General features: G+C 43.7%; 1 protein-coding gene across 1 annotated transcript in view; it reads left to right on the forward strand.

The window, feature by feature from the left end:
* The window catches only part of arhgap35a (Rho GTPase activating protein 35a), a 63258-nt gene extending 45753 nt beyond the window's left edge, over positions 1–17505 (forward strand). The window contains exons 3-7 of the mRNA XM_080053605.1: positions 3058–3199; positions 9284–9361; positions 10608–10739; positions 12398–12503; positions 13359–17505. Of these exons, the coding sequence (XP_079909731.1) occupies positions 3058–3199; positions 9284–9361; positions 10608–10739; positions 12398–12503; positions 13359–13851 (951 nt within the window). The 3' untranslated portion in view covers positions 13852–17505. The remainder of the gene's footprint in view (positions 1–3057; positions 3200–9283; positions 9362–10607; positions 10740–12397; positions 12504–13358) is intronic.
* Positions 17506–17791: the final 286 nt, after the last annotated feature.

A 17791-nucleotide genomic window follows, 5' to 3' on the forward strand; every position in this document is an offset into this window, starting at 1 on the left:
TGGGAGGTGGCGGTGAGGGACAGGGTAAGGCGGCAAGTGGGATCAATAAAGTATCACATGACACATTGCAAACCTACATGTTTCAAAACAAATATCCAAGAAGATATAAGCCAGCAGACTTTAAATTGGTATTGTCATTATATCTGTTATACCTCTGATTTGTACCCTACAGAATTTTTGGGATCTGAATATCCACATTACAGGCCATTATGGCAGCTGTCTCAAAGATCAGAGTCCATATTCATTGGGCTGCAGCCTGAAATCCCCCCAGGATAACTGACATGATATTGAGTTATTTGGTCATCGCAGGGAGAGATGTGTTGTGGCAGGGACTCAGGACTGTTCTAGAACTCGCCCATCCTGTTTGTTGCTTGTCAGGGTTAACTCAAAGTCAGATTCTCAGTTGGTTTCAGGTTGGAGCTTTGGGTTTAGCCAGTGTAACTACTTTCATTGTCGGAGCCTTAGGGTGCTTGTCCACCACTGGGAGTCATGGGTCGGAAAAAATAATTGAAACTGGACTCTGTTTGCTAATTTTTTTTTTTACCTCAGGCAATGACCAACTGTGTCTCCGTCAAGCCCGCCCTCCCTCCCTTAGCGAAAGGGCCGGAAACGTTTCCTCTCTCTCTCTCTCCTGCAGCTTTTGTCAAACCTCCTCAGCCAGTAAGAGGAATGTTTCAAATTCCTCAGTCACCTAGTTACAGTCTAGTGTCCTGGCACAAGAAATAAAAGGGAGGGAGAAAAATCAAAAGGAAGGAGAAAACCCAACCCCAGAAAGAAAATGAAATGGAACCAGGGAGAAATACGAGTAATGTTTTGTTTTTTTGTATTACCGCTTAGGCTTTCAGCGTGCTGTTTATGTAGACGCTCACCATGGTGTCTGTATGTTATTATTACGGATATGTTTTGTTTGTCTTTAGTGGTAGGCCTGTTTTGTCCTCTCAGCGCTGGCAACATATCCTGTCTCAGTCAGCAGCTACAAGGAGTGGCCAGAAGGCAAAACTGCAGGGGGAGACAACGGTGTGAGAGAAAAGTGGGCATAGGAGAGGAGGGGGAGAGTATAGAGACAGTCTGCTGAACTGAGATAGGGCACATATACAACACTGTCACTGTGATAGAACACAAATAAATTATGAGCTGCTACTTGGCGCAAACAAAACTAAGCTGGCACTAAGTTATGACAGCATAGCTCCCTGCTACCACAGATGCTGTTGTTTTGTAGCATCACGTCTATTGTTGCTGCCCCTTTAATTCAATTAGAACCTCATTTGTTTTTTTGTGAACACATGAATACACACTTAACTTACGTCACACGTAGATGTCTGTATGTTGACAGAAATGTCACAGAAGGGATCGGGCAAGGCAGCAGCAGGGAGGGGGCTGGGAGTGATAAGTCAAGGAATTCCTGTTAGGCATCAGCCCATGTGGAGCTTACACTAGAAAGATAACTGGGCAGCAGTTCCTGACTTGCTGGAAAATGCTGCGGTGATTTAACCTAGATGTGTTTCAGCCACAGCCTTCATCAGCATCTCAGGGGCCTTGCTAAAACCAATGAAGTGCAGACCCTGCCAGGAAGCCAGCCAGTTTTTGCTGAGTTGTGTTTTGTGTTTCTGACACTTGCTCGACAATTTGACTGGTGAAGCAACGTGCCCTTTTCCTTGCAATTTATTAAAGATAAACACCTAAGATAGAGGAGCCTGAATGATACTTGATCTTTGAGAACCATATCGTCATTGATAGTTGAGAACAACACAATAACATATTGACATATTATAATTTTTACCATAATCGTCTTGTGAAGATCAGTTTAAAGATATTCTGTAGTTGAAGAAATGTTTTTATAGCTTCCCATGGCAGTTCGAAGTTGAACGGTAAACATAAATAAGATAAAAGGAAATATACAGTCAATTAAACTGTAATAAGCTTGAATTGGGAACAATGTAAGAGAAAAGTTACATATAAATGCTGTGGGTATCTCCTGACATACTGGCTGATAATGATTTGTTTTACTACCACATATATCAGCCAGTATTATTGGCACACAGATGTATTGGTCAGGCTGTTTTGGGTGGAAGCCTAATTAAAGATGGTGACTTGGCATTATAGAGGCAGCTGATAGAAAGCGTACACTTACAACAGAATAATGTCATCAACTTAAAGTTCAAACAGAAAAATAGCCAGGTGAGCCTCTGTTGATGTGCTCAGTCTTAATTAGCGTGGGCCTGGCCTACTGTTGTGAGTGAATGTGTGTATATATGTGGTATCGAACATGGTTGGTGGAGTGCAATGAGGCCAGTATCTGGAGCAGAGGGCACGCCGGGCTCCCTCTCTCTAATGAGCACCTCTCCTTTCCTGTGTCTTGTCTGTCAGGCCTGGTCTGCTTCCACAGTCTGTGTGCCCAGCCAACCATGCATCCCTGCCTGCCAGCACACAGCCCTCAGGGGCCTGACAGCCATACTAGAGATCCAGGCCTCAGGGGCCTTCAAAACATTCCCACCGAACACAATTAAAGCGCCAAACAATTACTGCTGATGCCTCAGTTGTACAACGGCAGGAGAATGTTGCAGAGGGTGTATTAGAGGCCTCTTTATAGGAAAATGACAGGACTTCAAAAGTAATTAAACAATGAATGAGTGAGTTTAATTATCTTAGAACTGCAGTGCAGGAGAGAAGAGAGGAGGGAAAGGAAGAAGAGACCACAGTGATGAGGGAACCGATGTGTATCTCTCACACTATTGCACAAAACAGGGTTCAAGTCAGGAATGTGTGATTACTTATCGGCTTAAGGTTTTTAGGAATGTGTGTGTGTGTGCGCGTGTGTCTTCTTGCTCAAAAAGATGCAAACATAAAAAACGCAGTCACTTTAAAATAAGGTCATGTTCTTTTCCATGTAAAGGAAGTCATTTCTAGAATTATGCCTCTCGGCTCAGTGTCATTTTGGAAACGTTTTCCTGTGTCAGCAGTGTCAATGTCAGTCAGGCTTAAATACATGTTGAGTGTTTTCTCTTAAGTGCACCCACAAATCTGCTCTTTCTACTCAAAAACTCCCCCCCCCCCCAGAAACCACGAGCCAAACCTCGGCATTCCATCTCAAAACCCATCGAAAGCAACTACTTTGGTATGCAACTGGCCACCGTCGTCACTCCTGAGAAGCCGATCCCAGTCTTCATTGAGAAGTGCATCCATTTCATTGAAACGACAGGTAAGAATCTAGTTTTACTTTTACTTTTGTTATAAAGAGCACAGCTGTTAATTGAATCAATTAATGTTTTCATTCAATCATCTTAAGAATTACACGTTTCACACGTAAAATGATTTCAAAGGACCATTCTGCCTCTGTGTGTGCTATACCTGCCTCCTTTGATTTGTCATACATTGTTTCTTTATCTTAATCCTCCTCCCTGGTGGTATTGTTTTACATAGTCAGGTCTTCACCACTAAGAGTGATTTTTTCCCGTCCTCACTAAGTCTCACGCAGCCTTTGTGTCTATGGGCATGTGTGCGTCTGAGCTTTCTTTTGTGGCTCCCTCATGGTCAATGGTAGCCCTTGGCTGAGCTGTAGGCCTTAGAGGTGTGCAACCCCCAGGGATATGAGAGAAGCTACAGTGTTGTTAACGTACCTTTTGACAACATTATATAGTGGTCTGATAAGAAATAAAACAAAAAGGCAAGTGTGATAATATCTGTGGGTTATGCTCCTCTCTCCTCCGGGAGCAGAAATGTGCTTACAGTAGGGTTGCCGAAAATTCCCGGAATTGACCCTTTTCAATTCCCGGGAAAAAAGAGCCTCCTCCCGGGAGATCCCGGGAATTCCCATTAAACCGGAAGTGCCTTTTTAATACTTTATTTTGTACCCACGTACTCGGCTGAGTGGTTTATTGGGCACGTTATAGCCTCATAAGCCCAGGGCAGACTGGATGCTAGCTCTAGAATGAACTAAGGGCATTAAAAGTTAAGTCATCTAAAGGCGTTTTCAGACGGGAGGAGACTGTCTGTGCACTCGACATGGACCAGTGGAGACGCGAGGAAACGCCGTGCGGTAACCATGGAAACAACTTTTGTTTACAACCCTGTGTCGCTGCTGTTAAATATCTACTCATATTGTTAACATTTGTTTAGTTAATAAGTGGATTAGTTATTCAGTTTGGTTTGGTTTAAATGTCTACTTTGTGGATTAGGTCTAGGTTTCACTTTAGTGTTTGGTGGAAGGAACGGGGCGAACAGCGATGCTCCAGCTGTTTCATCTCATTAGATTCATGTCGCTACAAGAGAAAGCAGAAAAAGAAACAGGCTGCTTTATGTTCATCATACAATCTTGACTTGAATACAGAAGAATGGTGAATATCACCATCTCATTGAGGAGAGAAAAGTAAAACACTGTTCAGCTGTGTCAGGCTGCCAGCGCGTGTGTGTGTGTGTGTGTGTGTGTGTGTGTGTGTGAGAGAGAGAGAGAGAGAGAGAGAGAGGAGCACAGACGTGACAGTTTAGCTGTGCGGCCGCTTGTCGCTCCGTCTGTAGAACTGCGGACTCTCTCTCTCTCCACTCGCATGTCAATAGCTGCGTTACAGACGTAACAACAGTTTAGTGCGGCCGCTTGTCGCCACGTCTGTAGAACGGTAGTGCGTCCCTCTCCACTCGCATGTCATTGAAAATGTATTACCAGACACGACAAAAGCCTCCCTTATGAAAAGGCCATGATGGCGAGAGTATATTTTCTTAGTAAAGGCCACTATTAATGAATTAAAAGAATGAAAAAAATAAAACAACGGGAGGACGGGTCCCGTGGCCAATTTCCGGTACTCCCGGACTGACTCATTTTGCGGGAATCCCGAAATCCCGGGACCCGTCCGGCAACCCTAGCTTACAGTAGATAGCCTCCTCTAACCATGCCACCCTGTTGCCCAGATGCCAAACCCCCTACCAGGCTGTTCTGGTGCCCCACTGCCCTAGGACCGCCAGCTTGCCTCTCAGTCTGCCACCAGCTGTTACACTAAACCTGAGGCGACTTAGAGCAGGGTTGATGCATATGTATGGATATATTTGCACTCGTCTCTATATCCTTGGCTGGGCCCTGGCCAGGTTTAAGATACTAAAGTCAGTTAGCCTCCTAACATTTTTTTATTAACCTCGATTTTTCATACATCATGTATTTATTTGGCTGTTAAATTGTTATTTTCTCAAATTGTATTTAAGAAACGTTCCTTTTTAAATGTTGCTGAAAATCTGTAGATTGTAAAACACAACACAACTAACTACTAATGTCTACCTAAAAGACCTGCCTCACAAAATTTTTATTTTCACAAAACAAATTCATAGGTCATAACTTTAACTTTAATTACTGTCCTTATACTTGACTATGAATGTTTGGCTTATAGCCAACCTAATGTGGGTGAGGTAACTTTAATGTACTGTACATCTAAGTAAAATATAATGACACTGTGCACACTCATTTCTTAAAGCCAAACCACTGCTGTTGCTTACCGACATGCCAAACTGTAATCTGTCTCGACTTTTTATTTGTGGATTACTGCGGCTTTTCTACAGGGGCAAAGCTCGAGATAAAAAGGCATCATGTGAGATTCCACTTTACCCTGTTCATGTGTGAACTGAAGTGGTCACAGCACTTGGTTCTGGATGAAGGAGAAAAACTGGTTGACGTGTTTACATACTGTACATACACACCGATCTTTGCATACTTGAGGGTGAATGCATAGCTCTCTTTATCCTCCCCCTCCTCCGCTCCTCTATCTCTACTTCTTTTCCTTGGTCCAGCCATCATTCTTCCTCCGTTTTTCCGTGTACCTTCACTTGTCAGATTTGATTTCTTTCATCCTTTTCCTAACCCTTATTTCTATATCCCTGTGTCTTATTGCCACATCTCACAATTCACTGCATTTTTCTCTCTCCTGCTATCCCCTCCATCTCTTTTCCCACCATTCATTGCGTTTTCTCCTACCGTGTGTGTGTGTGTGTGTGTGTGCGTGCGTACCGGTTTGTGCTTTAGCTTGGGGGTTGCCAGGTAATGTTCTGCTCCATCACTCCCTCTGTTCGATCAATATCACAAGGTAGGAAATTGGAAGAACGTTGGCTCAGCTCTTTTCTGTGTCTTTTAGCTTACTCCTGTGTTATTTCTGTGTATATGCATGAGAAATGTAGCCTCACGAAGCAATAAGAAAATGCACACAGACAGGAATATTGCAGTTGTATGCATACATACAACACATGCAGTACACAATGGCACACCCACACAGAGAACTACTGCGACTGGAAGGGGAAATTAGTTAATGTGCTATTTGGTTTTTGATTGTAGCTGCGTTAAGTCAGACTTTACTTATCCCCTATCTATGTCTGCGATCGGTGCGTATAATGGCACTCGCAGGAAATGACCATACAGTGCTGACACTGTTTGACACTATAGTTTGAGCTAAAAATGACTGACGTTGTGAGGCCGACCCTGGACCTTTCTCGAAAATGCTCACGGACAGCATAAACGAAAACCCATCATCATTCCTGCCGTTATTCTTAACTTCTCTCAGTCTTGTATTCATATTTTTTAAGAGAATGACAAGCTTGGTTTCATTCTGTAACCCTCAGACACAGCAAAATTCTTGATTTTTAAAGTTATGGAAACAAAAATAATATTTTATCGAGCGTGCTTCAGTGGTTCATATTTTTGGAAGTACATGATGTAGTAAAAAAAAACACTTATTTTCTTTTTTCTCTTTGTATATATTTCTATTCACACGTCTTAGTTCTTTTGTTGCTTTCCTTAATTGTGCTTCAAAGCTCTCTCCCATTGTCCCTGGGAATAATAGGGGTGCTGGATGTGGAGTTCTGTGTTATTTTTGTGCGTTCTCGTAGAAAAGCCACTATATAAAATCAATCCAGAGTGACTGTCGTTATCTCTCCTCAGCTCTGGCTTTCTCCCAGCGTGGTAGGCGCAGTGTCTTGTGCTCATTGGTGCCGAGGTGATGAATGTGTGTTAGGGTCTGCTGGCATATCTGCCTTAGGAGCCTCCATAGCGACGTAAAGGGCAGCACCCAGCGACTAGCTGTTTTCATGGTGAACTATGAAGTCAGCCTGTGGGGCTGCTGAACCCAGAGAGAGAGAGAGAGAGAGACGCTGGTGTCTGGGCTGATGTGGGATCAGCTGGAGTCTTGTCAGACAGTTACATGCTGCAGGAGCACAGCCACTAACTGCAGATGCATTCATCATACTCTCAGAGTTTGTGTGAGTGCAGGTCAGCAGGCATCTGTTTGGCCACTTGAGTGCTGTTGAAAGCTGTCACCATCAATGTAAATTTTTTATTTATTTTAATTTGAGTTTGTCCTCCTGTTTGTTTGTGTGTGTGTTTTGAATGAGGACCTAGGCAACAAAAGCTTCTAAAAGCAATGAATTACCTGGGCTAATGTCAGATGATGCAGGTAAAACATTTGTTGGCCACAGGAAGGGTTGATATTTATTTACATTGACCAAAGGAAGCGTTGGTGCTAGAGCGATAGAGGAAGAGGATGCTGTTGTCTGTCTTTTTAACTTTCCAGGCTATCACTGCAAAACTGTTTTTATTCACCGAATTTTCCTCCCCTCCACCTGCTCTGCTTCAATTCCCTTCTTATTTTCTTATTGTCTTTTTTGTTGTTTCAAACACATTTCATACACCTCTATATATGCCTCCTTATCTTAATCTCTTTATGTTTTCTCATTTTCTCTTTCATCAGTCCGTCCCTCATTCCCACGTGTCCTCACACTGCCCGACTTATCTTTCTCTTACTTGAGTGCTGGTCCTATTTGTCCCCTATCTCTCCCTCTCCCCAACCGCTGCTACACTACTCCCTATCTCTCCTCCCATCCCTGTTTTCCTAGTGTTTGTTCCTTTGTGGATAATTGATTGGTTGAAGGAGTAGATCGATGCTGTATGCCTTGACTGAGAGCTCTCTCATTTCCTCCCTGCCTCTCTCCATCTTCTACACTTTTTCTGCCACTCCCTATCTCCCTCGCTCCCTCCGGATTTGCTCTTTGTCTCCCTGAATCACCACCCAAAGTGTGAACGAAGGGAGAATTTCAAGGGTGGGGAGGTGAAACCTTGAAAGAAAATGAAGCAACCATTCTTTCACACCAGCTGTCCATGTGCCTTTCCTTTCTGTGACTGTCCTGATTTGACTGGGTTTTTGACTAGTACCGGTACATGGGTGTATTGCTAATATAGAAGACTAAAGGTGATTCTTGAACACAATTACATTTATTCAATGTAGGGCACTCTACTAAGAAAATGTAAGTGTTATGATATGATATGCTAAACACAAACTGATTCTGGGATGTTGAAGACATGATTTGTGCTATTCTGCAGCTGAAGGTGAGATTTTAATTTTTTTTTTGTCCCACCGCAAGATGTTGATGTGGAAATATTTACTTACTTAGTCAGTGAAATGATCTTGTTATAACATCCACACAGGCTTTCTTTAGAAGTATTTATTTAACTGCTTCAGTCATACCGCACTAGAATGCACCTGCTGCGAAACCATTCCAATGTCTGGAAAAATACATGTTCAAGCAGAAGACAAGAGAAACAGATAGGCATGATTGTATGAGGAATGGCAGACAGTTGCATGCCTGCTCTTTTATCTCATGTTGTTTGCGTGAGAGTAAGTCACCTTACTCTATATGAATCTTTGCATTCGCTGCCATAAATGATGAACTGAAGTTGTGTATAACCTTCTTGACTGGTGTGTTCAGTACTGTTTTTCACAAACTGTTGTCTCTGCTGCATTTGGCCCATGTGTGTATTTTGCTACTCTGAATAGAAATGGCTTTAAAGAAATATTACAAGGGCTTAATCTTAAACGCTTGATCTTTTTTTTCTAGCACATTAACATTTGTGCGGCCATATAGTAAATATGAATACAATTTTAATATTAAGTGTCTAGAACAGGCCACAAACCCTGATTTTAAATATCGCCCATGGCCTGAGCTGGGCGTGTGAGGAAAAGTACATGGCGTCCTCAAGTCATTTAAAAGTGTGCGGCAGCAGGGCAGCCTCAGCTTGTCCAGTGGGCTCTTAGCAGGCCTGCAGGAGTGCTTTATGGCTTTAATAAATAGTGCTAATGGTGTGTTTGGATTGAAGGGGACATGGGGACCATTAGAGCAGCCTGCAATAGCTCTCCTTTTATCAGCCTTTTCTGAGTTCATCTGTACCCCGCATAATGATGTATAAATACTTGATACTTTTTGCAAATTACACACATGAAACACTGTTCTAATAACATTCATCTCTCTCTGCCTCCACTAGGGTTAACCACAGAGGGCATCTACAGGGTCAGCGGGAACAAGGCAGAGATGGAGAGCATGCAGCGGCAATTTGACCAAGGTTTGTAAGCACAACCACAAATATATTAGTACGCATTCTCATTCTTGTTTCAGCATAACACTTACAGGCTGGCTGTTAAGAAAAGGCCAAGGAGATGTGTGCATGTGTGTGTGCGTCTGTGTGTAACTTCCATCTTTAAAAAGCCTGGATCCCCTTAATTTACCAGGGTACATTCATTCTACTGACAGAATTGGCCTTCGCTTCCTTTCAAACTGTAGAGCAGCCTCTTCAATCTTCTACCTGCTCCTGTGTGCGTGCGCGCGTTCACTCGTGTGCACGTACAAGTGCTTTCGGTGTGTGTCTCGCATGCGTGTGTCTATCTTGTGTGGGCAGTTAATTACCTCCAGATTGGTTTGGTTAATGAAGCATGTCGCTGCCGAGATAGGTAGCAGAGCAAGATGGTGTGTGTGTGTGTGTGTGTGTGTGTGTGTGTGTGTGTGTGTGTGTACGTCTGTGTACATCTGTGTCCATGCCCGGCTGGGGTTAAATCCAGCTCAGGTAATCAGAGTTGAAGCCCCGTGTTGAATCATTCTGAGCCTGGGGCCAATGGGACAAGACAATTACAGGCGAAACTACATTGTGGGTGTCTCACTGTCATAGTGAAGATGGCACTTCATCAGCTCCAAGAAGATTCAGCTCAACTCATTACAGGAGAAAGCAGCATGAGAAGCACTGCACTTGGAACACTCTTCAAACTGGGAGCTCTCCTCAGACTGTTGAGGAACTGGATCACAATATCTGTTGTTTTTTTCTTTTCTTTCGACAAATACCTCTTTTTGTAGTGAAGTAGATGAAATGTAAAAACTAAAAAGTTATCAGAAAATAGCTTTTTTTAATGAAGTCTCTCGCTCTCACACACAAGCTCTCTCTAGAGCGCCAATGTAGTGCTTTTACTGCTTGAGCCTCGTTGTCCATGCTGCTCATATTTATAATGTTAACCTGACCATTTTGCCTATACATTTTTTTTTATTATTATATTTAACATACTTCTATTACATGTACAGTATCCAATTTCACTACAGTTATTATTACTTTTATTTTTTATTTCCATGTATAGTTTTCTATTTCGTCCACATTTTATTTAACTTTATTCTGCTTTCTACTTTATATTTAGATACAGCAGCACTTTATAACTTATTTCTATTTTGACCAACTCTCTTATTAATTGTATGCATGTGAAACTCCAACATGATATGTGTGGTTTGTTCTTTACATGTCTTCTGTCTGTTTGTAATTCTGTTTCCAGACCGCAACCTGGACCTGGTGGTAAAAGACTTCACCATAAACACAGTGGCCGGAGCCATGAAGGCCTTCTTCTCTGAGCTGCCTGAGCCTCTGGTGCCCTACGGTTTGCAGGGAGAGCTGGTGGACGCCTTCAGTAAGTCACAGGGATGTGAGGAAGAGTTCCGAGGTGGATTGGATTCTGCCCTAAATCCTTTCCCCTTCATTGTAACTTTTTCTTTAAACTAACAAGCGCAACTCTTGCAATCCAAATCCATCCATGGAGAGAATTAGATTTGCCACTCGGTGAAGAACTAGGGGAGCGAAGGAGAGAACGGGGATGGAGGAAAGAATATTCAAGGCTTCAGGGGACGGATGATGTGGTGATGATTGCACATGATGGAGGGTTGCGGGAGCACTATGGATAACTGGGTCCGGACGAAGGCATGAGAAAAACGGTCATATGTTTGATAAATAAGCGGGCTCCTGCGCTCTGCACCTCCTCTCTTTGTGTCCTGTAATCTGTCGGTATGGAGATTTAAGGCGTAGCTTAGTCTTGCATCGTGCCGGAGAGATTTACCCCCGCCAGACGGCTGTCACTCACCAAGCTCTGCGTGCGTGCGTGCGTGCGTGCGTGTGTGTGTGTTTTTTTTACGGCCCAAGCGAGACCCTTGAGCCGTGACAGAGACCTGATAAAGCTGCTGCAGTCTGTGTCACAATAGAGGAAAGGGAGTGAGGTGGAGTTAGAGACGAGAAAAAGCCTTCCTTCGGTCGAAAATAGCAGATTTGCTTAGCGTGGACTGAAATTGTGCTTTTCTTTCTTTCTTTGCTCTTACCAGATGGGGAAAATAACGTATATATTTATAAAAGAACCGGTTGGGTGGATTTGATTGCATATCGTCATGGTGACGTTGCTTTATATACGTCTGTATGTACTGTAGTTAGTTAAGTTTGATAACTGGTGATGGATATACAGCAGGAGGAACTTTGGGGCCGTATAAAGTCGTTATGCCTCAAATCTGTTTTTGATCCGCACACTGACCTCATTGAGGGAATACAAACCCAAATTCTCTTGATTGTTAATCACGTTTGTGAAGCGGAGGAGAACATCTGCTGTTCTCGCTGCTGCGCTCTGCCTCGCTCGCTCCCACAAACACACAGGATGGACTGTGTTAGCTGGTGACGTCAGCTTCTCTGACTCACTCCTCGCTGCCATCAGCCTGAACACACCCTGTGTGTGTGTGTGTGTGTGTGTGTGTGTGTGTGTGTGTGTGTGTGTGTGTGTGTGTGTGTGTGTGTGTGTGTGTGTGTGTGTGTGTGTGTGTGTGTGTGTGTGTGTGTGTGTGTGTGTGTGTGTGTGTGTGTGTGTGTGTGTGTGTGTGTGTGTGTGTGTGTGTGTGTGTGTGTGTGTGTGTGTGTGTGTGTGTGTGTGTTACTTGCAGTAATCTGTAGGACAATGTGATGGGTGTATGCGTGGTATGTTTTTTTATTCTGGAATGTGTGTGGTCTTTTGTCCAGTATTTTTTTTCTGAGAACTGTAGAATGGAGTCCTTTTTGAATAATCTCTGTTTTTTACATCACTGGGATGTGTGAAACTCGTGCTGTTGTAGGATGAAATCACTTTGGCTTACCAATTTTGTTTTGAGAGCTGAATCCAATCGCTTTCAGTATGCTCTTCAAACACCCCTCTTCTCCATTGTAACCCCCCCCCCCCCTCCGCATCGTTTCCCTTGTGCCACCACAACAGCTCTAATCTCTCATTCTTTCAGCCACTTTCCTACGTCCTCTAAAATCTCTCTGTCTCTCACCATCCAGAGATCAGCGATAGGGAGCAGCGCTTCCAGACGATGAAGGACATTCTGCACCGATTCCCCAAGGAGAATTACGAAGTCTTCAAATATGTCACCAGCCACTTGAACAAGTGAGTGAGTGACGGGGTCAGAGACGGCCTCTGACAGCCGTGCTGACTACACTGCTGGGCACCAAGTCAAGTGACCTAACGGCGACATCAGCAGAACTTAACACAGTGACGGAATAGAGGTTTTACATGGGTTGAGTCATGATCTTAGCTTATGCAGTTATTTTTATATCTTTTTACGTGGATGGGAATGAATGGATAGCTCAACTAAGATAATTACTTGCTTAAACATTACACTTTCAAATATCAGCAAGCTAACATTAAGAGCATGTTAGCAGTAGCATTGGTGCCACTCTGCCCAAGTGTAGCTTCACACAGCTGTGAGCATGATGGTAGACTCTGTTGTAAACAGCCGATTAATCGATAAGTTGGTTGCCAGGCAATAAATCAGTTTCTACTACTGGGATTATCATAGCATCATTTGCTAGTTCCAGTTTCCAAGATTTTCCGCTCTTCACTCAAAACTCTTGACTGACAAACAAGACATTTGATGATACCACCTGGGAAATCTTTGGAAGAGTAATCCATAATGACCATAGAACACATAGCAGTATACGCCTGAGTCGATTGTTTTATCTAAACTTTTTAGTAAACATAGTCACCCTCTGGTTTTTGTTGCCTAATTCGTGCAAGTTTAGGATAAAAAACAAAACAACTGTAACACTTTGTCTTTTCGAATAGCTTCAGCTAATGTGATCGCGAGATCATTAGTTTTAATAAGCAGCTAATGTTTTCCCTTTCATTTAAAAATGTTTTGTTAAAGAATAAGGAAGTGCTTTGTGGACGTAAAGAAATAAGGAAGTAATTGTAGGCCAACTGATTTCATTTTGTGGTTTCTTTGTCTTTGTGTTGCCCCAGGGTGAGCCAGAGCAACAAGTTGAACCTGATGACCAGCGAGAACCTGTCCATCTGTTTCTGGCCCACACTGATGAGACCAGACTTCACCACCATGGACGCCCTGACCGCCACGCGCACCTACCAGACAATCATCGAGAGCTTCATCCACCAGTGCTCGTACTTCTTCTACAATCAGCCCCCGGCCGACGGCCACCCGGGCTCCCCCACCTCCACGCTCTCATCCGGGGGAGGGACATCAGCCTACTCCTGCATGGCTGGAGGCTACTCTACCTCCACGCCGGCTCCGTCCCCAACTCCCTACGTCCTCCCTGCCACCCCTCCTGTCATTCCACACTACGGCCCCCCTATCCACCATCACCACCACCACCACCACCTCCTGCAGCATCAGTCCCCTCCCCACTCTCCACCCGCTACCCCCCAGTCCCCCATCCCAGCCCTGCTGCCGCCCTCCCTCCACCCCCGTCACCCTCCTACGGAACAACACACGCTGTGAACCACATGATCAAGGGAAAAAGGGGATAAAAATATAAAATAAAAACTGAAGAAGACGGATTACGGGATTCAGAGAGATTTTTAAAGGTTCAGAATAAGAGATTTTTAAGTTTGGGAACGTTTTGAAGAAAATTTCATTGAAATGAGAAACAGTAGGTAGGAAGAGAAGTTGGGAGAGATTGAGTGAGATGCAGTATGTACAGGGAGAAACCTACATGTTTGGGAGAAGAAGGGGGACCTTTGAGCCTCCGTTGCTTTTTGAAAAAGAAAAAGAAAAATGGACACACACAAGATAGAAAAAAGGGGACACTGAAGAACCTCTGGACTGGTAGTATGATCTTTCTCCCTCCTCGTCACTTTAGCCCTTCATCTCTCAGTCTCACTCCATCTAGACTTGCCCTCCTTGCCTTATAGACAAGCTTCACACACACATGTCGAGTGAGATGTTGCCAGTAACTGTTAAAGGGGCTCAGGGAGGGACTCGGAAGTCAAGTGCAGGGGTAATGTGAACTTTGTTACATTGGGATTGCTTTAGCACACACACAAACAGACACAAACACACAATGGCCAGTGTGCCTCCGACAACTGTTCTCCTCAATCCCTTAGCCTCTAACTCTTCTGGGGATTTTGGTGGCCGGCGCATCTTTTTTCTTTTTCTTCTTTTTTTTTCTTGCAAAGCAAAAGCACCTGCTGTAGCTACCTGGAGGCCGTGGCTGGGACAAAGTGGTGCACAGAGCAAGTCCTGAACTTGTTTGTTTATTTCATCACTATTCAAAGGACTAGGCAAGAAACGTGTGTTACTACTCACCCGACAGGATGTTCTGTCCTCTGCAACTCACACATTCCCCTCCGTCAACTCCTCACGTGCGCGCACGCAGAATAATTCAGTTTTAGTCATGGCAGTGTGCCAAGCACAGAAAAAAAAATCTAGACCGACCGGATCTGCTTGGCAGCAAATTGGAGCAAAGGATTATGGGGGCTCTCACACCCTTGGCATTCTGGGAAGGCTCCTCTCAGTCTCCTGTTTGCTTTCTCTATAACATGGTTTGAACTTCAACCTCTTGCCCTGCATTTGTAAACACATGAAGAAAGTGGTCTAAATCTTGATATTACATTCACATTCCTACTGTCTCAGTGTGATGTTTTACTACTTCTGTTCTTCATTTGACTAAAACAAACAAAAAAACACTGAGAAGCCCAGGCCTATCACTCAATGAGTGGCCTTGTGTGTAAGTGTCTGTGTGACTGTCTTATCTGTCTGCGTGTGCATGTATCCATGCCTTTTTGTTTTACCTGAATTTCCCTGTATTAGATAGATAGTGGGAATAATTCCAGGTTTGGACCTTCACCTGTCATGTTGCTTCATTCATGCCGCGCTGGTTTCATAAGCGAGTTCGGTGCTGAGGTTTTTACAGTAAGGACCTTGTTCTAAAAAAGAAAGAAAAAAAGCACTTTTCTGGGCACTTTGAAGGCACATTTTTAATTGGAGCTGCCATGACATGGAAGCCACCATTCACTTTATTGTCAGTCCACTCTCTCTATCTCTGGGAACACCACTGACATCTAGAGGAATAAATGGATAATGCAGCCATAACCTCACCCCCACTACTGCATGGGCGTAGCACCATTTTCCTACTGTGTTTTATTTGTAGCGTCATTCTCTCATCGTTGCAATTGTCAAGATGTTTCATCATCATAATGTTAGAGCTCAACCACAATGGTTTTAAATCTGGCACAAACCAATTGAGATTATATAGATTCAGGCTGTGTCAACTAAGCATGTGGATACATTGCAGTTGATTAGACATGCAGTGAATGTATTGCTGTTGTTTTGCAGTTTCCACTTCACTAAAGCACTCAGCCCTTTGTTGAGGAGTACATGCCACTTTCCAGGCGCCATATGTGCGTGGAGGTTAATGAAGATTTAGTAGATTGAGGCACAATGTAGCATTGCAGGCCAGGAAGTAAGAGCTGGAAGTGAGACCCAAGCTTTGACAGGCGCGGGAGGCTTTTTATCCTTGGAAATAATTGGTAACCACTGCTCCAGGCCCCAGCACGCTGCCCTTTTAGGACTCTGTGGTATGCCTCTGGAAGGGAAACCCAGACCTGCTCTCGGTGGACACGTAATACAATGTGCAAGAGTGTACCCGCTACACTAGAGACCCGCTGCTGTCACTGTTAATGACACCACATCCCCTAGTCATCCTCTGTCCAAAGGGAGACAGTTGGGTCTGGGAGAGACAGCGGACAGAACAGACAGTCCATTCATCCGTCTGCATGACTGGAATGGAGCATCACTGAATTCCTGAGGCCTAGCCTGCTGTTACCGTAGAAACCAGCGAGATGGGGCTCACGGAGAACGAAACAGCATTTTGAAGTGTGTGTGTGTGTGTGTGTGTGTGCACACACATACATGTCTCTGTGTTTGTGTGAGCTGGAGAAAAGAGTGTGCGCATGTGAACTTATGCGTGTTAATGTTAAGCAGATGCTCACCAAGGTCACTTATTCTGTTTGACACTGAATTGCATCTCTGCATGTCTCCCCAGACTCCTCTCTGCCCAAAAGGGAGGAGGGGAAGCCTTTTAACCAACCACTGAACTTTTAAAGGAGCTTTTATCAGTCTACACTACCTATTTACCTTGTGTGGGTGTATGTGTGTGTGTGTGTGTGTGTGTGTGTGTGTGTGTATGTTTGAGATGGAGGATTTAAGTGTGTGTTTGGTTGGGTGGGTTTGAGCTAACATGCTCGCAAGCTGTGCTTGGCAGACGGCCAAACACCAGCGTGATCCAAACAAACGTGAAGAAGAGGAATGCAGATCTCCTTGCGGTCATTAGCCCGCTGTGTAACCCTGTTAGCTCGTCCAGATTACACACACTGATCCTCAGAGAAAGTGTGAGAGAGATGGGGGGGAGAGCAGTGGGGAGGGGAGAAAGACAGCCAACGGGTGAATGGGATCATTATTTGGGAGACGGAGGGAGGAAGGAGGGGTGACCACTGGTACTTGTGTGTGAACGCCGGCCAGTGGCGTTGCCTGTGTATATCAATGTGTTAATACTGAACTGACTGTGAGGCAGCCAAAGACTGTGGAAAAAAGGGTCGAGGGAGAGATGGGAAGCAAAGTGACAGTTTAGAAGAACAATTGAATTAAAAAAATGTGACTTTGTTTCAACGATAATATGTTGCTGCATTGCTTTTCTTTTTTTTCTTTTTTTTGCAACAATGGTGACAGATGTCTGTTAAGTTAAAATGAGAAACAAGCAAAAGTATATTCAAATGGTTGTTTATTGGTATGTTAGGGGGTCTAACACGTTTGCCCTTTAGTCAGTGGTGATAGAAAAATAAAGTTTCTTTTAATGTTTTATTTTAGTTAAAAAAAAGACGAAGCATTTTTTTTTTAACAATTTCTTTGTGAACGATGGAGAGATAAGCCCAGTATAGTGCATGATTTCTTCCCGACCAAGGAAGAGGGCTACACCACTCTCACTATTTAAGAGATGATAAAAAAAATATTAAGAAATAATGGGAGGGGGGGAAATGATGATTAAAAAAAAAGTACTGTAAAGTGAAAAAATAACATCAAACAAAAAAAACTGTCATTATTTGCTGAGTATGGTAATTTGTCTCAATGGGAATGGTGTATACAGCAAGGCCTTATGTGATCTGTATCATAGTTAATAAATCAAATCTTGTAAAACTTCTGCCTCTTGTCTCTTTGTTACGCATGAGTAGTTAATGACTCCTGGAAGAGGTCATTCTGATCAACATTCTGGGACACACACACTGCAGTTATCGCTGAGCACTTTCTCTAATAAGAAAACACTTATCCAAATTTACCAAAGCAATTTTCGAAATCAAATAAATGCACCTGTGGTTCCCAAACTTTTTAGTTTATGACATTTTACCCATCGTCAGTGGCTGCATTAGTCGACAGGCTGAGCCAG

Source organism: Ammodytes marinus (assembly GCF_949987685.1).
Source record: "Ammodytes marinus genome assembly, chromosome: 3".
In the NCBI taxonomy this organism is placed as follows: domain Eukaryota; kingdom Metazoa; phylum Chordata; class Actinopteri; order Uranoscopiformes; family Ammodytidae; genus Ammodytes; species Ammodytes marinus.